The following is a 25,285-nucleotide window of genomic DNA, read 5'->3' as shown; positions in this document are numbered from 1 at the left end:
AGACATCTCTAAAAAAGACAGTAAAACAGCATAGAAATGCAGCTGGTAGTGTGGCATACCTCACAGGTAAATCCTAGGTCCGTATTTGTTACTCAGTAAAGTATCCTAATAACAGAGATTTGAATGTCTCCTAGCTCAGTTCATACAGGTAATGTGTCCTCCAAGTACTGGACGTAATCCTGCGTGTTTCTCATCTGTTAGAACTCCACAACACACTCACTCCAACCATGTGAGGATGAGTCTGTCCACTGAGAGCGCAGAAAGGGGTGTGTGTGCGCTCTCTCTCTCTCTCTCTCTCTCTCTCTCTCTCTCTCTCTCTCTCTCTCTCTCTCTCTCTCTCTCTCTCTCTCTCTCTCTCTCTCTCTCTCTCTCTCTCTCTCTCTCTCTCTCTCTCTCTCTCTCTCTCTCTCTCTCACCCATTTGCTCAACCCTCCCCGTTCCTCCATTTGCTTCTCCTCCCCCTCTCCTTCTCACCTCCCCCCCTCTTTCTCATTTCACCTCCTCTGGATCAACAGTATCTGCCAGCACGCAGCCTGGGTCTTTGCCCCTAAGCTTTGAGACACCCCGTTTCCTTTTAAATTGCTTGCTTGTGAGCCCCTAAGATAACACACTTGTGTACACAAGACCCACACAAGCAGATACACACATAATACCGTATTATATGTGTATGATACATTTAAATTATTTTACTATTAGTTTTTTTTTTTTTGAATGCAATTAGTATTAAACAATAACAAAGGTTTACACTATAGTAAAAAAAATACATAAAAAAATATTATATACATGCATTATATTGTGGCATTATGTGAGTAAAATGAAATATAAAATAAAATTGACATGCATTATGTTTTGGTATTATGGGAGTAAAAATAAAAAATACAATAAAATTTTATTTAAAAAAAATGCATTTTTTACATGCATTATGCTGTGGTGTTATGCGAGTAAAATGAAATGAAATAATAAAATGTAATTTAAATATACAAAAAAACTAATGGATTATGTTGTGGTATTACTTGAGTAAAATATTAAATAAAATAACATTTTACAGACAGACACTGAAAACGAAACAATATACAAAAACACATTTTGTTAATAATTATGTCAGTAATAAAATAAAATGGTTTGTTTCCTAATAGTTCTTTTTTTCATTACAAGACATAATTAAGTAAGGTTATAGTTCAAACAAATTATAGTTTAAAAAATTTTCATTAAAAAAGTTTTATGTGTGTACTGATGCTTTGGGAAAACTGTATTTCAGATTTTGGATATTTTCAATGTTCCCTTGATTAAATTATCAATACCAAGATACAATCTATTGTACTTCTCCCTCACAACCCCATTGATTAAATGTGGTGTCTGGCCTGACCAAAGTCCATAACATACATTATATACCAGGCTTATATAAAGGCCTATAGAGAGAAACTTGTTTGTTTTCCTCTGGATTTATGGCTGAAAACAGAGATATTGTGCAATGCTGTGGGTCATATCCGCCTCTGGCTAGTATATCAGTGGGAGACGAGGGCGTGGGAAACTCCACACTGATCCTAGTTGTGGAGATCAGGGATTTAACCCACGGCAAGCTGCTGGGAGCCTCCACTGCACAAAGAATTAGTAGTATTATTTCAGAGACCCCACTGTAAATGGTGGTCAATGAGTAACTAGTGCTTACAAACCTACTGAATAGAAGCCCTAGGAGTATGTATGCATGTGCATTCCTGGAGCGTTTCATCTATAGTTTGCCACAGAACTAACCCTTCATGCTTGGAGAGTTGGGGATTATAGGACACTAATGATCAGATTACATCCTCAGCCTGGACAAGGGAAAAAAAGTTTTATAGCCTCTGTTTGGGTTTCAAACTAGTTTAGATATAGATTTACGCAATGCTTACATATTTATAGACATGCACAATCACAAGCAGATATGCATACATACACGCTCGCAGGCTTAGAGACAAGTAAACGGTGACAGACATAAGCATTAGGCTTAGGTAAAGTGTCTCTGGGTGTCTCTGAAATCTTCATTAAGAGATATTAAAGGGTTAGTTCACCCAAAAATGAAAATTCTGTCATTAATTACACACAGAAAAATAGGGTGTCAAAAATGTACCTTTAGCCTGCTCTGGGGCAGTACCCTTAAAAGGACATATTTGTACCTGTTTTACTCCTAAAAGGTGCATATTAGTACCTTTGAGTACAAATGCGTACCTTAAGGTACTACTATGAACCTTTTTGTGGTAAAAATGGTACAACGTTGGTTCTTTTAAAGGTACTGCCCCAGCGACAAGCTGTTGTACCCCTAAAGATACAATTTTGACACCCTATTTTTCTATGTGTACTTACCCTAGTTTCGTTCGACACCCCTAAGACCTTTCATCTTCGGAACACAAATTAAGATATCTTCTGAAAATCCGAAGACAGGCCTTCATTGACACCAATGTCATTTCCTTTCTCAAGACCCATAAAGGCACTAAAGACGTCGTTACAAAGCCCATCTCACTACAGCGGCTCAACAATCATTTTATGAAGCGAAAAGGAATAGTTTTTGTACACAAAGTTTCGAACCGTTCTGATTCAGTGTATCGATTCATGATTCGGATTGGTGGTTTGACACGCGATCCGAATCATGAATCTTTACACTGATTCATAACGGTTCGAAACTTTGTTTTGATATCGGCCCATCACTATATAAGCCGTTGTTTAGTTTTTTGCACACAAAAACTATTCTCGTCGCTTCATAAAATGATTGTAGAGCCACTGTAGTGAGATGGGCTTTGTAACGGTGTCTTTAGTGCCTTTATGGATCTTGAGAGAGGAAATGACTTTGGTGTCAATGAAGGCCTGTCTGAGCCATCAGATTTCAACAAAAATATCTTCATTTGTGTTCCTTAAGGGTGTCGAACGGCATTAGGGTAAGTAATTATTGATAGAATTTTCGTTTTTGGGTGAACTAACCCTTTAAAGGGACATGCATCATCGCACAACACCTGATGGTCTTCATCAAGTGCATTCTCCTGAAATGCATCTTCGAACTGGTTCACCGACCTTAAGAGTCAAACATGTCTGTGCACGGAGAAGGGTGTGGAGAAATAGATGTCCCGTACAGCTTTTCATCACCAACTAAACTTGCCCTTAGAAAAAGGCGGCACACCTTCACTCCTCGGGGTGTTGGTGACATTCACACAACAAACAGGCTCCAGGGAATCACAATGACGTTTGTATCTAGGATTTACGTTTGGTGATGATGATTTAAGTTCTTCACCACCGTATGAAGGCACACATCTATATGAGTAGAGTTCTGCTAATCCACTGGCTAAATATCAGTCACTGCTGACTGGCCGACTGCCACCTGAATGATTTGACTAAAGCAGCCATGAGCGTGTTTAGACAAGTGCACAGAATAACGAGTCAAGGTGTGAGATGTTCCACCTGTATTCTGCCCTCCAGTGTCTAGCACATTGTCAGTCAGATTTTAAATTACACATACGTAATTGTTATAACTTCCTGCAAGTACAAAGTTATTCTTGATCATGAAAATGCATGCTTTGCTCAATATAAATGGTCTAGTAATGGTGCATTAAAATGATCAAAAATGAGAGTAAAGACATTTATACTGTTATATACATTACAAATAGATACTTTTAATATTTCTATTTATTAAAAGAGCAACACAACACAAAAAAATGTATCACAAGAATATTAGGCAGCACTGTTTTCAATGTTGATAATATTAAGAAATATTTCTTGAGCAAATCAGCATATTTGAACTATATTTGAAGGATCATGTGACACTGAAGAATGGCATATGATGCTAAACACAGCATACATTTCACTTGAAACCAGAGATTTAAATTATAATATTCCACAATATTACTTTTTTTTATTTTTATTAAATAAATAGCCATGGCGAGCATAATCTATTAAATTGGGTGGGGGGGCGCATTTAAAAAAAAATGTTGTTCTACACTTTCTCTCCATATGACATTAAATATGAAATATTTGTGTGCTGGGTGTTCTCTAAATTTCCAAAGCAAGACCTGATAGCAAATCTCATTGTGTTTCTCAGAGAGGTAAGCCGAGGCTTCCCGTCAGATGGTTTTAATCAGAATTCACAACCAGAAAGAAAAGAAGCTTCTAAAGAAGAACGTCACACACAATAGAGCAGGTAAGACTGGCATTCTCTGATCTTCACTGACTCAAACTCTGATAAAAGAGCCTGAGAGAGGGAGCAGGTGGCTGAGGGGGATAGAGGAACTACAATAATAATCAGTTCAAGATGATGGGGAGAGATTGAGAGAGTTAAAGAGAAAAATGGTGAAAGGAAAGAGGGAATGAGAGAAGAACATCCAGACTCTTTGTCCCTTATTCTCTTTCACTGACTTTTGATTATTCATTTGGGCTGCAACCCTCTGGTGGTTTACAGTTGTATCAACACCAGGTCAAACACTCTACAGACAGAAAAATGCAAATATGCTCTGTTAAAGGTTTTCATTTCTAGACAGACAGACAGACAGACAGACAGACAGACAGACAGACAGACATATCTCTCTCTGTCTGTCTGTAGATAAATCAAGTGAAAAGAGACTATCTATCTATCTATCTATCTATCTATCTATCTATCTATCTATCTATCTATCTATCTATCTATCTATCTATCTATCTATCTATCTATCTATCTATCTATCTGTCTGTCTATCTATCTATCTATCTATCTATCTATCTGTCTGTCTTAACTCGATCTACCTACAGACAGACACAGAGAGATCTATCTATCTGTCGGTGGTCTGATAGACAGACAGACAGACAGACAGACAGATAGACAGATAGATAGATAGATAGATAGATACACAGGTCTATCTATATCTATCTATCTATCTATCTATCTATCTATCTATCTATCTATCTATCTATCTATCTATCTATCTATCTATCTATCTATCTATCCATCCATCCATCCATCCATCCATCCATCCATCCATCCATCCATCCATCCATCCATCCATCCATCCATCCATCCAGACAGATATATATTATTGCAATTTTTAAAAAAATGTTATACGGTATGTTTCTTTTTTTAAAGGCATAAAATATATTTCTATAATTTTAATTTGCTTACCAGACTTTTGGACCCACCATACATATGGTCCATGCTGCATCATGTAACACAGACATTTAGGTAAAAAGGATATTTGTGTTCATATCTGGATCTAATTCTGCATCTAGTTTCACCCGTCTTTCCGGTAAGCCACACACCTGCTGACATTATCAGCTTTCTTATCTCTAACTGACTCCACAGCGTGGAAGTGAGTTCACACTTAAATATAGGACATGTATACTTTATCAAACACCTTAACATACTAACGCCTTCATACTCAACACACAACACATACAAGCCTACAAACTCAATGAACCTGCATATAAAGGCTCTCAATTAAACTGTTTGAGGACCCTCCAAACCTGTCAGTGTCCTCTTTACAATTACACAGGAAGGTGGAGCATGCCATCGTTTGTGAGATAAACTCTGTCCCCTCGCTCTGCCCGCAGCAAGGTTGGCACGGGCAGCCCGTGGCTACAGAGGCCACCTGGATAAACACATGAATAAATCACCTCAACAACACCTGCGACCACAGCCACAGAGCAGCTACAGGGAGTCTGAATCACAGCACCAATTCTAAAAACAGAAACAACTTATTAAAAAGAGTTTATCACTGCAGAGAACATGAAACATGACAGGAACATTTGGCCATTTGGCATTTCCCCTTTAGTTATGGGTGTGACACTATATTTCATAACACATGGCTGTAAGTGTCTTACTTTCAGTGACCAGTGGAAAAAGGAACCTAAAATCCATTTCCTACATCTGTTAGATGGTAACGATATACAAACGCAAATGGACGTTTCACTTTTTTGATAAAAGACAGAACGTGATATTCCAGGATGTGACTTATCAACCGATAAAAATGATCTCTGTGTGTGCAAACAAAGTCAAGCAGACGTTATGCGGCGCTCAGAACATTAAGACAAATAATCTAGGATATAAGAACAGAGAGAGGGATAAAGACTCGTTATCTTACACATAAATGCTTTTTTTGTACAAACAAACCCTCTGTGACGTATTAGATTTCAAATCCAAGCAGGAAAATTTAACCCCTGGATAAACATAATTATTCAACTTAAAACTACTATTCATAAGAGAAAATACATTTTGCAGGGTAACATTTTTTTTAATGTTTCTGAAAGAAGTCTATTATGTTCACCATGGTAGCATCTATTTTATTAGAAAATACAGTAAAACTGTGAAATAATATTACAATTTAAAACAACTGTTGTTTATTTCAATATATTTTAAATAGTCATTTATTTCTGTGATCAAAGCTGAATTTATCATCATCATTACTCCAGTCTTCAGTCTCATGATCCTTCAGAAATCATTCTAATATGTTGATTTGCTACTCAAGAAACATTTATTACTATTTTGAATGTTGAAAATATTTTTTTAAAGTATATTATGTTCAAAATAACAGCTGTTTTTTGTATGTAATTCTTCCTAAATAAAATAATGAATTAAATCAGGGTTAATTCTGTCGAAATCTTGAAAGCAAGATGGAAACTATGCTAAGGGAGAAAATTATAATAGTAATAATAATAATTTAGAAACATAATCAAATTGTCAAACTACACATTTCTAATATGATTGTGTTGATGTGTTTTAGTGAAGATGCAAGAATAATATTCATAAGCAAACTGTCCATTTCCTCATATTACAGCAAATTAGATGGCGCTTTATACACAGAGTGGTTCCTCATGAATTACACAAACCCCAGTTAAGCTCAGTAAAGCTGATGGGCATCTTCTAACCAGACAAGCTAATGCAAGAACACTGCTACATTATTACATCTGACAGTAAGCTGAAAATGTGGGCCAAGTCTATTGAGGGCAGGAAACCACTGGTTTCATGGGTCTTCCTTCTCTGGGAGATGTATTATGAATGGGATGAGGATGACAATGAACAAAGGGATGGATGGAATGTGTGTTTAGATGTGGAAGACGAAAAACAGAAAGACTGTGGCGGATGAAAAATGAAATTCTGACAGTGAGGTGGAAAATAAAGAAGAAGGGCAGAGAGAAAGAGAGAGGTGCGGAGGTGACCCGGGCAACACTCATTAGGCTGGATGCCCAGACGGAGTGCTGAGATTCCCTCCAATTTACATCAAAGCCCCTGGGACACAAGACCAGGCTCCAGATCGAGTCAAACGTTCAAGTGATGCAGAAAAAGAGAGGTCTGGCCAACTGGGGTTGAAAAAAATTAATTCTGAAAACACACATGCCAAGATGGGCTTGTGGGACTTGACCAAACAACATCATGGAGCAATTTATGTTCTAAAATTGAAATATGCAAATCTAATCCAAATATGAAGGAAAGGAAGAGGGCCGGGTTGACTTTGATTGAGGTCTTCAATTTGATGTCTGTTAATCTGAGGGAAATGTTGTGCATACACTGACTGTCTGCTTCATGTAGAAGTCTTGTCTTTTGCATAGTGACAGCTGGATGGATTATGGAATTTAACATGGAATATTCTGGAATACGAAGGTTCTGGACACAGTAAGAAAAACTTATCTACAGAAAAATGGATAAATGTCCTGGCAGAAAATTACCACCACTTTTCTGTTAAAGGGTTAGTTCACCCACAAATGAAAATTCTGTCTATAATTACACACCAAGAGTATCAAGTGTGCCACACGAGTCCTGAAAAGTGAAGCCAAAGCGTCTTGATCGCCCCCAGGTGACTGGATGCAGTATAGCTCACCATGGACCGCCCCCTCGCCATGTAACGTGATGGGACATAGACTAACTAAACAATCAAATTACACTTCAAATACATTTTTCCAAAGATGGTTTCTGTCATTTTAGGCACTTTTTCATCACGCTGATGTCAGTTCAAGTGTTCGTTTTTTAAATAAGTTTGGTTTTAGTTATTTGATGCTTTAGAAACCAGGGTGTGACGCCATGATTGACTGCTGTGATTGACAGCTTCTCTGAGTGAAGTTGTCACTGAGGCACCAACGGACATTTTTGAGTACTTCAGGAGAAGATTGGAGCTTTAACTTTAATTTGTACATTTCCATAACAAAAAGTTGTTGATTAGGCGCGGGTGTGGGCGTGACCTTGATATTGCGGCTCCATTTCGCGCTCACTACTGCGCAGACTCGGGCTCCAATACGTCAACACCATATTTGGACACTGGTGGCTTCACTTACTTCAATGGAAGAGCGTAAAGGCATGTCGTCCTTCAATTTTTTACAGTATGTCCCAAACCCTAAAGACCTTCATTCATCTTCGAAACACAAATTAAGATTTTATTAATTAAATAAACACAGTGCAGAGCTTCCGGGTACTACGTCAGAATGCCGTCTCATTATTGGCCGGCTCCTGCGTCAGCATCACACGCATGTGATGTTGTGCTCACGTGAACAGCTTCGGCAAATACTAAGCGGGCGTTCTGACGTAGAACCCGAAAGCTCTGCTATGTGTTTACAATGTGAACAGCGTAGGAGACTGACATAGAAGGGAAGAAATGAATAAAGTCATTATTTTTGGTTGTTTTTTGGAGTCACATGGATGATTTTAACGATGTATTTCCTTTTTAACCTTTAAAGTTCAGAAGGTTCCGAGAGCTTTCAGATTTCATCAAAATTGTCTTCATTTGTGTTCCGATGGTGAACGAATGTCCTCGGGGTTTGGAATGACATGAGGGTGAGTAATTTTGGGGTGAACTAACCCTTAGTATATTGGGTGTAGTTTTATGTGCTTTTCTTAGAGTGTAGGAATACATGTTCTCTACTTCATGTCTTATTATCCTGTTTTAAATAATGAGATGTCATTCAGTTGTTACACACAAAGTTGTCAACACTGCAGGATGTAAATATATGACTGAACACATGGAAATGCACAAGGAAGACTGCAGTGTTCATTAGAATTAATTTAGTGCCTAAGGCAAGATGCAAGCTAAACAGTAAACAACTGAGAGAACTCCATATAGAATAACATATCCACCTTGTGTATTTCAGGTGTCTGGCTTCCGCCGTCATTCACTTCTAGTTATTTTTAGCTGTACAAAATAGCTTGTGTTGCTTGATATTAAAAACTGGTGTTCCTTACCATATTATTTTAATTTATTGTCTTAATTATAATTTATAAACATGCTTGTTTTTAGTCCAAACAGTTATTGATATGTTTTTGAACACTTCGATATATTCCGTTATTTCCCTACAGTGGCTAATAAATCAGAGGTCTCACATTTTCACGGAAAACACCTTCACTTGTTGAAAATTAAAGGGATAGGTCACTTTGAAATTAAATTTTGATATGTTTTAGCTTACCTCATGGGCATTCGAGATGTAGGAGGATTTGTTTCCCCAGTAGTTTCAATTTTGATCATTTTAGGTCAAACCGTTCTTGTCTGTGCCTCACATAATGCAGGTCTATGGTCACCACCTAAAAGAGCATACACAGAGAAGTCCAAATGAAACAATCCCCCATTGTAAGTACACACTGAAACGAGCGGTTAGTGTGAAAAAAAGGAAGTTATCAACTCTGAAATTTACAAGATGATCTCATATTACCCTGACCTTTTATATATTAAAAGTTCAAGGGAAAGTTGATTTCTCAATTCATCACCCCTTTAAATTTGATTATTCTTATTTTTTTATTTAGCCAAATTTGTTTGTTTTTCTTTTGCAGATTATTTGTCTTTAAAATAGCGTTCAATCATACGACTACGTTCTAACTAAAAGGGATAGTTCACCCAAAAATTCTGTCATGCTTTACTCACCCAAACCTGTATGCATTTCTTTCTTCTGCTGAACACAAAAGAAGATATTTTGAAGAACCTCTTTAACCAAATAGTTTATGGACCCCGTTGACTTCTATAGTTCAGAAGTACAGGATTTGGACCAACTTGAGAGTGAGTAAATGATAAACTTTTCATTTTTGGGTGAACTATCCCTTTAAGTAGAATCTATCTGAGAGTCTAGGCAAGATTGTACATTTATCCGAGCATCTTTCTCATCGTCTTTCATCATTGTTACTGGAACAATAGCTCTGCTCTAGTTTCATGCCCGTACAACACAAAACACAAATACAAGTGCTCAGAGATATAGAGCATGCAAATCAAAAGTGAAGCGGCTGCGCTGGAGCATCCGCCCCTGGCATCTCGCTCACTTCCTTTTTCTCTACTGTCCTCTCTCTCGCTTTCATTCCATAATGTGAATCTCTTATTTCCAGGTCAGGCAGAAAGGATGTGATCTGTCTTTAATTCCTCTCTTATAGTTCTGCTTGTCTCGTTACATCAGCTAACTGGATGAAATGTGTGTGAAATTCTCACTCAGGCACATATTTAAATTATGAATGCCTTTTAAATGAAATTCAAAATTTGCAGACTGGATTTGAAATGCGGAAACAAACAGGATGTAATATGAATTTAAGGAAGCAGAATTAAAATGCAGATTTTTTTGGTTGTTTAAATAGTCTATCTATCTATCTATCTATCTATCTATCTATCTATCTATCTATCTATCTATCTATCTATCTATCTATCTATCTATCTATCTATCTATCTATCTATCTATCTATCTATCTATCTATCTATATATATATATATATATATATATTCTGAATTGTACACAAGCACAAGATACATTCTAATTAAATACTGTATGTGAGAGCCGCAAATTGAGTTCTGAACATCTGTAATAACAAACAGAGATAAACACTCTCAAAGGCACCCAAACTCACATAACAGAGGGCGGATGAAATCCCATCAAAACTACTTAATGTTGAAGAGATGCTCAACCATCATTTTGATGAGGATAGCAGAAAAGGGACATAAGAAGGGAGAGATGGAGGGAAACGGGGGATTAAAACATCAGAAAGTAAAAATTCCTCCCAGACTGATGTCCTGTCCCAAAGGGGGAAAAAAAGGGATTAATCCTTCCCTTAAACGGATAGCCTGCACTTTTACCACCCACAGAGTTCTTCAGTGCCACACACACACACACACAGTAGCTGAGTAAGCACATGTATACACTCTTGCCAGCTTGTTTTTCCTAAAGATATACCTAAAGGTGCTGATCTAGGCCCAGCCTTACAATAAATAAAGCCAGAATGACAGTTTTTGACCACAGCATTATTCTGGGGTCTGATTTTACCAACACAAATATTTGTTTTATATCATGCCAGGAACTTTTCCTTTGATGTGTATGCTTTATTTATTGAACTATGAATGTTTTAAGCGTATACCAGAATATTTCTCAATTGTTTTATTTTTATATATTGTATTTTAAATGTTCTATCTTATTATATGTTATTTATTGGATAATATTTATTTTATTTCATGTGCTGTCTTTTAATTTACATGTTATGTATATATTTCGTATATTATTTTTTCCAACCACAGCATTATTCTATAGACCTATTTTGTGTTTGCAAACAGCCATGAGGTTTTTCGTGCCTGGTGGCAGAAAATAACAGTTCTGCAGTAGCAATCTGTGGAAGCCACGGAATAAAATAATTAAATTAAATTATTTTCGAGTTTATATCTCACAGTTCTTAGAAGGATAAACAGAATTGTGAGCTTTATTTTCCCCCTCAGAATTGTGATATAAACTCACAACTGCGAGTTATAAAGTCGGAACTATAAGACATAAACACGCAAATGCAAGAAAAGGAGTTAAGAATTGTGAGTGTAGGCTATGTTTAAATGTTATCTATGTAAAATGTTATAGGTTTAAATATGATTTCATGCTGTAACTGCTAAGTATTTATGTCCCCTATGAACTGCATATGTGAATATTATATACACATCAAATCATGCTTTAATAGTAGACTGATCATCACAGGTTTCATCAGACCAGCCTGTGAATTGCAACATAAAAGTCTGCGTTTAGCTTCAAAGAAGGAATGCTATAAAAATGAACGGTATTTTTTGCATTCTGATTCTGACATACAAAGGCACAATTTTTTCTTCTTCTCTTATTCTGTGGATTTTGCTAATTTTCCTCCACTTGTTACGCTATTTTTCTGTGTGTGCAAGTGCAGCGCTACTGACGTCTACATTATATTTTATGTTATTTTTTATTTTACATTTATTTATTTTTATTTAAATGTATTTTATTATTTTATTTTACATTTTTAAAAATATACAGATTTTTTACACACACACACACACACATTTTTTTATATATATATAAAAAAGGCATAGATAATAAAGAGCAAAGGGGTTTTCCCCTATATATACATATATATATATATATATATATATATATATATATATATATATATATATATATATATATATATATATATATATATATATATATATATATATATATATATATATATGCCTGGGAAATACCTTTGATATATATATAGGGGAAAACCCCAGGCCTGACTATCATCTATGCCTTTGCTCTGACGATTTCAGGTTTTACTGTCCTTGTGGGGACATTTGTTTTCTACAAAGATAGCAAAGCCTGACCCCCACACACAGAGAGCTATAAAAGAAATAATTCCCATTCTCAAACAGCAGACACGGCTGAAAGGTCAGCTGAGTGACACTTAAGACACATGAATAGCTTCAAATAAATGGCAAGTGATACAGTTGGCTTAAATCCTGAGAAATAACCTCTGTCCCTAAAGATCTGTCCTGATTACACTGGAGAATCATTCAAAATCGTCACATCACACATCTCATGCACTCAATCCACAGACAGACAGTCTGCAAGGACAAATGAGGACAGAACAAAAAAGAAGGTCTACCAGCGGTATTATTTAGTTACACAGAGCTGCGTCTGCATGCTTCATTAGGATGCTGAGAGTTATCAGAGATGCAGACATCCCAATACACACACACACACACACACACACATGTTGGTCTATGTGGTTTACAGGGACTCTCCATAGACGTAATGGTTTTTATACTGTACAAACCGTATCTTCTATCCCCTTACTCTGCCCCTACCCCTAAACCTACCCATCACAGGAAACATTCTGCATTTTTACTTTCTCAAAAAAACATCATTTAGTATGTTTTTAAGGCCATTTGAATTACGAGGACATTTGATATGTCCTCATAAACCACATTTATAGTGTAATACCAGTGTAATACCCATGTAGTTATACAAATTTGTGTCCTCATAAACCACATAAACAGGCTCACACACACACACACACACACACACACACACACACACACACGGCTTTGTCCAATCACCCCTGCACTCTCGAAATCCCACCCTCTTTCCCGTTTGCCTCCAGGTGTTCGTTTCTTTCTCAGTACGCCCCCCATTCCAATTAATGACTTTAATTGCATCCCTTGTCTAATGAACTCAGAGAAAGGGAGAGGACTGTTTTACCAGCTCTGAAATAACCTTAACCAAAAAGCAGAGGTCAGGAATGAAAACTGCCTTCGGTATCCAACATGACGCTCCACAACACCAACCTGATAATACAAAACACGCAACCCTAAAGCGACTGCACTAGTCAGTGATTGCTCACACAGGTTCAATGATAATGCCACAGAAAACATTTCACTCAGGTTATCGAAAACATTCCTAGGTCATAAAGTCAAAATCGAAAGGAAGAATTATGTTATATAAAGACAACTATTTTTAGTCTCTATTTCCTGTTAAGATTTTGTTGTTGTTGTATGTTTTTGTTTTAGAATAAAGTGTTAATATGTCATTGTAGTTTCTTTTGTACAGCATTCAATTTATGCAAATTGCAATAATCTAGGCCATATTTATTTTTATTAAAAATAAAATTATAAAAAAACGTATATACTTATATATATATATATATATATATATATATATATATATATATATATATATATATATATATATATATATATATATATATATATATATATATGGTGACACTAAAATAGTCTAATTTGAAAAAAAAATTAAACATGAATTAATGCTGAAATATCAAATATAAATCAATGTGTGTGTGCATATATACACACACGTACACATTGATTTATATTTTGTTTATTTTTTCATCATTCATTTAATTTTATGTAATTTATCATTATTTTATTTTGGATTTTAAGATGTTTTATGTACAATAAACCAAGTTTGCACATCAAAACATTAGCAAAACAAAACACACGTACCACGGTTCAGCCTTCTGCAAAGGACATCGCATCTCAATTCAAAATATAAAATGAATCAGGCCAAAGAAATCATCTGTCTGCTTTCATTGATGTTGTTTAAAAGTGTGTATTACACAAATAATAAAAACGGAAGAAAGTGCTCCACTCACCTCAACACTTTTCCAGGTGTAAACATGTTTCTTTCCTCCTCAGTCTGATCCCCTGTGCAGCCACACCTGTAAGTAATTTGCATGTGTGTTAGCATTTGAATTATACATTTAAATAACTGCTATTTAAAGGAGCAAATCCTCAAACCCAACAGGATATTAAACAAGTACATGTGAGAGTGACTTGTGTAACACTGAGGACTTGGCCAAGCACATCCTGAACTTATTATTATCTTGAGTAATAACTGAGTGGCCTTTTTATTCTACTTCCTGTTTACAATATGCTGGGAATGTCTCACAAAGTCAAAACTCTTTCAGTTGCACTCCTTTGGCATGTGGAATTGTGGCTGGGGTTTACGACTGAGCAGTCTGGATTGTGTTCCTTTATCAGAGAGGGGAAAAAAGTTGATTATTTTAATTTTCAAGTAATTTAGTCTCAGATTCTCAGTTCCCCACTGTTGTTTGAGACGCTGAGGATTCTGTAACATATACATCTAGCCCTGCATTGATTGGCTTGGCTATTGTATTGATTGATTGATTGGCTAAGGTCAGTTTACACCAGCGATCAGTTTCTGTCTGCATATTTGTCCCATGACTACAGGATCAAAGGTCAAGCTTTGTAGTTTCCACTTTGAGAACTGGCAAGACTTCGATAAGGTAATAAGTAACTACAAATAAGCATTCTCCTTTGATGGTGAGCCAAGTTAAACATACTAAAGTTTGATGTCAGAAAAGTAGCTGATTGCTGATTCTTTGTTATCATTTATTATATTTTATAAACTGACTTTGATTTTATAAAAATCCCCCCCTCACCCCACACACATTGTGGGTTGCTTCCAGTCAGCAGTGGTGAGAATTTACAAACAGTCCGTGAAGGGACAAATCACAAACCGGTGACAGGGCGCCCAAGGCTCATTGATGCACGAGAGCGACAAAGGCTGTCCCATCCTGTCCGAGCCAACAGAAGGTCTACTGTGGCACAAATCACACAAAATTTCAATGAGGATTATGGGAAGAATGTGTCACAACACAGTGCATCGCACGCTGCTGCATATGGTGCTGTGTAGCCGCAGACCAGAGTGCCTATGACCCCTGTCCACCGCCAAAGTGCACACAAGTGTTTGAACTGGACCACGAAGCAATGGAAGAAGGTCACCTGGTCTGATGAGTCCTGTTTTCTTTTACATCAAGTGGACGGCCGTGTTCTCTTCTGGGCAAGGTTCTGCTGGGAAATCCTGGGTCAGGCTATTCATGTAGACGTAAATTTGCCACCTCCATGAACATTGTTGCAGACCAGTTACACAATGCTGTTACCTGGTGGAAGTAGCCTCTTTCAGCAGGATAATGCACTCTGCCACACATTGTTCAGGAATGGTTTGAGGAACATGATAAAGAGCTTGTTGAATATAGAGGTGTTGCCCTGGCCTCCAAATTCCCTTGAATTCAATGAGGTGCTGGACGAATAAGTTCGATCCACTGCGGCTCCACCTCACAACCTAAATGGCTTGCTTATGTCTTGATGCCAGAGACCACAGGACACCTTAAAGCCACAACATGTCATTTTAAATATACCATAGAGCATATAAAAAAAAAGTTATTTCCGTTTAATTTGCCCTTGTAACTTCCTTCTTTCTGTATCATATTTTCCTGTTCTTCAAGCACATTGATCTAACAATGTCAAAAAATTAAGAGAGGATGTTAGTCAATCCAAAACACACGCACGCAAGCACGCACACACACTTAAATATGGGTTAAGGCATGTTGACTCAAATACTCCCAGTCCCAAATGCTCAGAAACACTCCACAGTCATAGGAAAGAATATAAGTGGAATGGAATAAATTAATGATTTATTCTTATAATAAATGATAGTCAACTCACTGTCTCAGGAAGAGTCCATGAACTTCAAAGGGGTGCAAAAAAAGCCCAGAGGTGAAGTCTGTTTTATGTGTCCTTCACTTTTCTGCAGTAACCCAAAAGCTGAGCAGAGAAGAACATTTTTCAGGCAGTAAAAAGTGACAGAACTCTAGTGAAAGTGGACCACACAGTGATCCTCCATCTTCAGACTTCACAGGCGCAGGTTATTTGGAGGTTCTGGCCAAATAACACACATACCTGGGGGGGCAAAGGTCTGGTCAGGAGGATTCTGCAGTCAAAAGTGAGCATTCAATGACCCGTGGCCTGTAGTATAGAGGCCATGTGTGGCATCTGACCTGTGGCCTAGACATCTAGCGTTGGTCCAAAAATATCCCAAGTATACTGTAAAAATCAGAAGATACATTAGTTGAACCGGAGAGCTTCTGGACAATATTTTGTAGGCGCTATGGATATCCTGTTGATACTCAAGGAACTTCAATATACACTATATTGCCAAAAGTATTGGGACAGTTTATTTTAGGTGTTCCAAACACTTACATGGCGACGGGTGCATAAAATCAAGCACCTAGTCATGCAGACGCTTCTACAAACATTTATGAGAGAATGTGTCGCTTTCAGGAGCTCAGTGAATTCAAGCGTGTTCCTCATGACAAAATATTCCATGGTGAACTGTTAGCGGTATTATAACAAACTTGAAGTAATTACGAACAACAGAAACTCAGCCACAAAGTGGTAGGCGACATAAAATCACAGAACCGGGTCAGCGCATGTTGAGGCGCATAGTGCGCAAAAGTCGCCAACTTTCTGCAGAGTCAATAGCTACAGACCTCCAACCTTCATGTGGTCTTCAGATTAGCTCAAGAACAGTGCGTCGAGAGCTTCATGGAATGGGTTTCTGTGGCTGAGCAGTATCCAAGCCTTACATCACCAAGTGCTAGTGAGGTCAGACAAAGAAAATCATTGTCATAAATGCGCTTCTAGAAAAATGGTCAAAAAATCCCATAAACACACTACTAAACCTTGTGGAAAGCCTTCCCAGGAGAGTTGACGCAGTTATAGCTGCAAAGGGTGGGCCAACTCCATATTAAACCCTACAGATTAAGAATGGGATGTCATTAAAGTTCATGTGCATGTAAAGGCAGGGGTGCCAAAACTTTTGACAATATAGTGTATATCAAGAACCTCAAAATCTCTTGAAAGCAAGGATTAGAGTCAGGTTTAATCAAACAAAAGCATCCCATTTCAGTTGTTACAAACTAAGAAGTAATTATGAGATGGGCCAAGATCAAAAGTGGAAAAAAGTAAAGCTAAAACCCTAAAACAAGGGCTAAAAAGGCAATAAAATCACTGTGTTCTTTGAAGCGCAACGGCCCTTATGTAACGTCACGTCAGCATCGAACCGAAACATCCCCTCAGATTCACACTCGCCTCCCACAGTGATCCAGGACATGTAGTTGTGTTGCTAGGAAACAGGGGTCCGAACAACCTCTCAGGTAGACATAATTAGTTTAAAAATTATTAAAAAACCAAACAGCATCAGATAAACTTTAAAACACACAGATTCTACGAGGATGCAATAAATGCATAAAAAATACTAGAAATGTTGTTACATTGCTACAAATGTAAAAGTTTCTTATAATTGATGTTCTTTTGAACTTTCTATTCATCAAAGAATCATACAATTTTATATATATATATATATATATATATATATATATATATATATATATATATATATATATATATATATATATATATATATATATATCACGGTTTCCACAAAATGAATTTAGCAGCAAAACTGTTTTCAACATAAATAAATCGAACCTTACACTTTTATGGCCCTCAGAAAGACAAAAGTATAAATGCTTATATTTTTCTTGAAGCAATGGGTGCTAAAAAGTGGGAAAATTTTGGTTTGGACAGAATTTCTACCATTAAAGCCTCAAGCTAAGCTTTTATAAAAACGAAAACAATAATTATAGGCAAGCACATACATGAGCGAGGCAAACAGATACCATGCAAATATATGTGGTTTTTATGCATGCTTGCCATATGTGCTGATTACATAAGACTGTAAAATCACTGTAGCCTATTCATCTATATAATCTACCTCACATACAAAGTCAATCTTTGAAGGTGATACTGTAAAGTCTGACTAGCCCACCCAGATTAAAGTTTCTGAAGCATTCCTTTCGAGTGTGGATGCTTTGTATAAGACATAGGACCTTTTTAGCGTGTGTTGACATCATGTGAGGCCTATGACTTGTGCTTTCTTGCTCCGGTGGGACTGGCGGCTTCTTCATTATTCATGATCCGCCTTGCTGATGCTATTTATACCAGAGTTTTGAATCATCACGCTCCAGTGATTCTTTTTGCTTCTGGAAATGTGTCCATGTGAGGACCATGATTGTACTTCCTTAATACATTTTAAGGTCTAGCACCTGTAATAAGAAGACAGAAAAACTCATCACCAGACATAAAATACATCAGAAATAATTTATCACAGTAATTCCCCAAGTTTTATTTCCATTTGGGTAGAATGCATCAGAGTAGTAGGCTAGGCATAAAAATACATACAACCATACATAGAGTTTGAAATGTACTTTGTGTAGACACTAAAATAAGGCCAAAATGTTACATCAAAAACATGAGCATTCTGGGTAAAAATTTGAACTGTGAAACTCATCTGTGGGTTGCAGCAGGTCTTCGTTCTCTGGGGAATCTCGTTTCGTCTGGAGGAAACTGGAAATGCCAAGTTTCTTCACATGGGAGGATGCCCCATTAAAAGAGAAAGAGGTTTTGGAGCATGTAATTTCAGCAGCAGCAGTCCACTGGCCATCTGCGAATGCTGGCCTGCACCGGGCGCAGCTGTTTAATAACAGTATCAAATATAGCGTCAGATGTCAAAGGCGCGACCACCCATTTTAAAATCATATTCATAGAACAACAATGACTTCAATCTCAAGTGTCTTTCAACTCCGAGAGGTAATACTAATATATTCCTAATGAAAAAAATCTTAACATCCCACGGTAGGCTGGTTTTCCAGCCTAGCCAAACTGGTTTACAGATGTTCACAGAGCCTGGCCATCTGAAAACTCCCCTCTGAAGCCTCAAAATTCTCAATGCATAATGCAAATGCATAAGATATAATAAGTAGCCTACTAATTCAATTCAAATAAGTAATTTCATAATAAAGTATACACTCATTATGAATGTAAAAACATTACAAACCGAAATTTCTTTCTTGAATGCACTTTTGGGTCTGACCTCTGACGCACCAGCACAATAACGCGCCACTGCCATCTAGTGGTGTATTCTAAGCAATATGGCTTTACTTGACTCCAGACCAGACCAGTCAAACCAGCTACACTTCCCAAATAAACACTTACCACGGTAACCACGGTTTCCAAAATAACATAGCTACTACACTAAAAACATAACAGTTGGGAATATACGTCCAACAATTCAAGCAGCTTTAAAACGTTTAGTTGTTTTAGATTAAAAACATTTCTGAAATATGTTTTCAGTCATGTGGGCGAAAATGCCTTGTTGATGCTAGAGGTCAGAGGAGAATGGGCCGACTGATTCAAGCTGATAGAAGAGCAACGTTGACTGAAATAACCACTAGTTACAACTCAGGTATGCAGCAAAGCATTTGTGAAGCCACAACATACACAACCTTGAGGCGGATGGGCTACAACAGCAGAAGACCCCACCGGGTACCACTCATCTCCACTACAAATAGGAAAAAGAGGCTACAGTTTGCACAAGCTCAGCAAAATGGGACAGTTGAAGACTGGAAAAATGTTGCCTGGTCTGATGAGTCTCGATTTCTGTTTAGACATTCCGATGGTAGAGTCAGAATTTGGTGTAAACAGAATGAGAACATGGATCCATCATGCCTTGTCCACTGTGCAGGCTGCTGGTGGTGGTGGTGTAATGGTGTGGGGGGATGTTTTCTTGGCACACTTTAGGCCCCTTAGAGCCATTTGGGCATCGTTTAAATGCCACGGCCTACCTGAGCATTGTTTCTGACCATCTCCATCCCTTTATGACCACCATGCACTCATCCTCTGATGGCTACTTCCAACAGGGCAATGCACCATGTCACAAAGCTCAAATTATTTCAAATTGGTTTCTTGAATGTGACAATGAGTTCACTGTACTAAAATGGCCCAGATCTCAACCCAATAGAGCAACAGAGCCCTGGATGTGCATCCCACAAATCTCCATCAACTGCAAGATGCTATCCAATATAGGCCAACATTTCTAAAGAATGATTTCAGCACCTTTTTGAATTAATGCCACGTAGAATTAAGGCAGTTCTGAAGGCGAAAGGGGGTCAAACACAGTATTAGTATGGAATAGATAGATAGATAGATAGATAGATAGATAGATAGATAGATAGATAGATAGATAGATAGATAGATAGATAGATAGATAGATAGATAGATAGAATAACATTATGACCACTGACAGGTGAAGCGAAGAACTGATTATCTCTTCAGCATTGAATATTTTGCCCTCAAAGTTGGTGTTAGAAGCAGGAAAAGTGGGCAAGCGTAAGGATTTAGGCAAATTTGATATGGGCAAAATTGTGATGGCTAGATGACTGGCATCTCTAAAACTGCAGCTCTTGTGGGGTGTTCCCACTCTGCAGTGCTCCAAGGTAGAAACCGTCAACAGGGTCATGGGCGGCCAAGGCTCATTGATGCACATGGGGAAGGCTGGTCCGTTTGGTCCGATCAAACAGACAAACTACTGTCAAATTGCACAAGTTAATGCTGGTTTTGATAGAAAATCAGTTCCCATGCTGACCCGACCACCGCCCGAAAACACCATTTGTGTTGTGGCAGTGTGACAGTGGCATGAGCATCAGAACTGGACCACGGCACAATGGAAGGTGGTGGCCTGGTATGATGAATCACATTTTCTTTTACATCATGTGGATGGCCAGGTGCGTGGCTTGGGAAAAAGGCAAGCTGGCAGAGGCAGTGTGATTTGGTTTGAGGAGCACAACTACAAGTTTGAGGTGTTGAATTAACCTCCAACTTCCCCAGATCTCAATCTAATCAAACATCTGTGGGATGTGCTGAACAAACAAGTCCAATCCATGGAGGCCCCACCTCACAACTTACAGGACATAAAGGATCTGCTGCTAACATCTTGGTTCCAGATACCACAGAACACCTTCAGGGGTCTATGCCTCTGTATATGTAACAATATTAGGAAGGTGGTCATGTTATGCCTGAACACTATAGTGTGTGTAATTTATATACACACACAAACATTTTTTTTTGTGTGCTTTTAGTTCAGTTTCAGCTTTAGTAATTTCGGAACTTCAATTTAAATTGACTTCAGCTTTATTTCTGTTACCAAAACATTTACACAGAACAGAATCGGGTTTAATTATACACACACTATTTATTTTGGCATACTTTTCATATATATATATATATTTCATAAAACACACACACATATCCAGCCTGATCAATGTTTATTGAATAAAGCAGAAATCAGAGGAAGTTAACATCACTTTTTGTAGTTATGAGAAGGCAGGTGCCAATATAGAAATGTGCAGGAAAAACGGCTTGACATGGCTACAATTCTTTAAGCATTAACTTGCCAAAAATAGAGTTGTATTCGTCAGTTTACTAAGTGCTTACAGGGATCCACATTGGAGACTAATATGTCCAAGCTGGCTCTTTGATTAGAGCTGGAATCTACTCAGTGATGCCTATAACACCACAGGCCAGACGGCCTCCAGCGTTGCCAGTTTTAAGACTTTCTTCATTGCCTCCCTTCCCCAAGTCATCCTCCTTCTCATGGATCTAAAGCAGAATATACACAAGATCCAATGGTGAACAGACAGTTATTGCCATTAGATGTTCTACTGATTATAAAACCAGAGTTGTTTTCTTACCACCATGGTCCTCCCAATGATTGAGTATTGCCCTGACAGGGTCAGCATTTTGTCCACAATGTCAATTTTTGCAACCCCACTTTCAGCAGCTGTCACATTACCAAGATCTCCGACGTGTCTGCGAGACAGTACATTAGCACATAGCTGCTAGAAATTATACTGAAATGTATGCACTGTGTGTTTGTATGCAGGATGGGATTTATGCAAATCTGACAACACAGATTTTTACAGAGAACATGATAGAAGCGGTTGTGCAGTACAAAACATTGATTAACCCACCTGTCACTATCAGTTGGTCCACCATGAGTTTTACTGTGGGGGTTGAAGTGCGGACCTGCACTGATGCAGCCTGTGATCAACAGAGAAAACAAAATGTCAGGCTGTGTTCATGGCAGGGACAAATTAAAATGATGGCTCACCTAAAAAAATAGCCCATAATTTACTCACTGTCAAGCCATCCTAGGCATACATGACCTTCTTCCTGCGGACCGCAAGGTAGTCTATCTAGGTAGCTTGATATTTTACTTTATAATGTGTTAAATATGGATAAAACCCATTGACTCACTTCAGAAGGCCTTTATTAACCCCCCACCCCACCCCACCCTCAGAGCTATGTAGAATACTTTTATAATGGATGGATGCACTTCTTTGGGTTTTAAAAATGTGGGCTGCCACTATAAAGCTTGGAAGAACCAGGACATGTTTAATATAACTCTTTTCGCCTGAAAGAAGAATGTCGTATACACCTAGGATGGTTTGAGGGTGAGGAAATGGGGTAATTTTCATTTTTGGGTGAAATCTCTCTTTAATCGACAATATCATTTTCTGGTTGCTGAGCTCACCAAAATATTGAGCGCAATTCATCTGCCATCAAATCAAAATCAAAACTAAATCAAATCAAACACTAGTCAAGCCATCGGTTCTAATGGGATTAACCGGTACATAAAGTCAGTGGAAGGAGTAACGGTGCTTACCATTTGTGTTGTCTCCAAAAGCATGGACATGGAAACCATGCTTTCCTGGAGTAAGCCCAGTGATTTCACCTGACAGCTTCACTGCAGAAGCATCATTCTAAAACACACAGAACACTCAGTGATAGTTTCATATCAGAAAACAGAAGCTGACTTGATGATTATGATACATGATGCTAACAACTCCCAAGGTCATGGGATTTGATTCCCAGGTAATACTGATCATGTATAGCTGGAATGCAAGTTAAACAAAGCCTGACAAATGCATAAAGATAATACTTGACAATGCTTAGAGCAAATGCAGATGAAATTTCATGATTGGTAAATGTCACAGTGCACGTCATTACAATAAATATGATTATGTTTAGACTATAACATCTCTAAAATGGTGTTTAGAGCAATGACGTGCTTTCCAACGTTTTGCTGTTTGATCTCTGTCCTATTTGGCCCCAAACAAGGAGGAGCATGACTCAGCAAACTTTAACGTTAATACAACTTTGAAGGCATTTCAATGACAATTAAAAACAATTCTGAGTTCCAATTTCTGGTGCAAACCCATATAGTTTCATCGTCTGCATGTAGCGTTATGCATTTAACGTTAACGTTATGAAGTTATTATTATGCACGTGCAGAGGGGCGTAAACGAAACGCAGACCTTTCACCGTATCATAGGTCACTGCTTAGCTGCATTTAATGGTTTTAACGCATTTGTGCAAAATAATCATCAGTCAAAAAGTGAATCACGTTTAACAGGCCATTATCAGGTTAGGCCATCAATATTTGCATGGCATTAGCACAGCAAATCCCCTGCAACCGCATATTACGCCATTGCTACGCTAATCTCAGCAATGCACGGTTGACTCGTGCTTCTCTCACTTGTGGAGTGTTATTTGTTAAATGCAATGTGCGTGCTTGCAAGCTAACTCGTTGGGCACGCTGCTCTCCATAACAAACGCAGCGACAAAACACAAAATTGTTTACCTCTTGCTCGAAAAAAACGGTTCCAGTCACTTCCCCGGTGCCTTTTAGCACACAAACGGCTTTTTTCACCATGTTGCCTTTAAATTACGCAAACTGTGAAGTTGTGAGCGTGAAAGGAAACCGACAGCGTTTGATAAGAGGAGGCGCGTGAGTCGATCTGACCAATCAGAAGGCTGAACGCATTGGCGGACGTTGATTCGGTTAAAGTCTGACTTGTCATGCTGACGTAATCGTTTCCTTAACCATGTCCTTAACCCTACTCTTTTTGTCACAATTAAACAAAACTTCATATAAATTAATTCGCCTGAAAACAAATAAGCTTTAAACCATTATGCTTGCAATTCATTTCCTGTTTTAGTGACAAATCGTCAATATATATATATATATATATATATATATATATATATATATATATATATATATATATATATATATATATATATATATATATATATATATATCAACTAGTGTATGTGTGTATGTTTTTGTGACATATGATGAGGACACAAATGTGTATAATGAAATGGTATGACATAGGTATTACAAGGAGATATGAGAACATTGGCCATGTCCCCCCACTTTTCAAAAATGCTTATAAATCATACAGGATGATGTTTATTTAGAAAGTAAAAATGCAGAATGTTTCCTGTGATGGGTAGGTTTAGGGGTAGGGGCAGTCTAAGGGGATAGAAAATAGTTTGTACAGTATAAACCATTACGCCTATGGAATGTACCCATATATCACAAAAACAAACGTGTGTGTGCTATGTGCTCTCACTTCTACTTTATTTTTCCCCCAACATTTTTTTAACATTATTACATTTTTTAAAAATTGAGAAAATTCTGTTAATTCTCTATATTCTATGGGCTATGGCCCCGTTTCACAGACACTTAGACTAAACTAGGATTAGTACGTTTATTAACATCCTAGAAAAAAAAAAAAAAACATTACTTATGTGCATCTTAAGACAAAACAATGGTACTGATATATTTTCAGCTATTTCAGTTAAAACAGCTCAAACATGCATTTTAGTCTGGGACTAGCTTAAGCCTTGTCTGTGAAAATGGGGGTAGATATAATACCTCATACATGTATGCAAGTAGCCTGCATAAACTACGTATGACTTTAGTCAATTACGCTCATATAGAAGAGCTATTAAAAATGATGAAAAATCACATGGCTGTCACTTGACCTTGACATATGGACGCT

At 37.6% G+C, this 25,285-nt stretch overlaps 2 protein-coding genes across 8 annotated transcripts in view; both read right to left on the bottom strand.

Annotated features, from left to right (window-relative positions):
* Positions 1-19,041, bottom strand: part of tiam1a (TIAM Rac1 associated GEF 1a) — an 86,877-nt gene extending 67,836 nt beyond the window's left edge. The window contains exons 1-5 of one of the 7 annotated variants that reach the window (XM_067433853.1): positions 18,425-19,041; positions 16,434-16,577; positions 16,200-16,298; positions 14,324-14,389; positions 9,379-9,493 (exon numbers count right to left, since the gene is read on the bottom strand). The gene's annotated coding sequence lies outside the window, so the exon portion shown is untranslated. Of the gene's footprint in view, positions 1-59; positions 241-9,378; positions 9,494-14,174; positions 14,198-14,323; positions 14,390-16,199; positions 16,299-16,433; positions 17,692-18,424 lie in introns of those variants that run through there. The other 6 variants (XM_067433851.1, XM_067433852.1, XM_067433857.1 and 3 more) reach the window with 6 other exon arrangements.
* Positions 19,042-21,680: 2,639 nt separating this feature from the next.
* Positions 21,681-24,234, bottom strand: sod1 (superoxide dismutase 1, soluble). The gene is made up of 5 exons (XM_067432596.1): positions 24,076-24,234; positions 23,098-23,194; positions 22,403-22,472; positions 22,124-22,241; positions 21,681-22,031 (listed from the first exon to the last, which is right to left on the bottom strand). Exons 1-5 carry the CDS (start codon positions 24,145-24,147, stop codon positions 21,924-21,926), a joined length of 465 nt encoding a protein of 154 aa, XP_067288697.1. The 5' UTR covers positions 24,148-24,234; the 3' UTR covers positions 21,681-21,923.
* Positions 24,235-25,285: the final 1,051 nt, after the last annotated feature.

Source organism: Pseudorasbora parva, chromosome 23 (genome assembly GCF_024679245.1).
Source record: "Pseudorasbora parva isolate DD20220531a chromosome 23, ASM2467924v1, whole genome shotgun sequence".
Taxonomy (NCBI): domain Eukaryota; kingdom Metazoa; phylum Chordata; class Actinopteri; order Cypriniformes; family Gobionidae; genus Pseudorasbora; species Pseudorasbora parva.
This window is presented reverse-complemented; position numbering and strand designations above follow the sequence as displayed.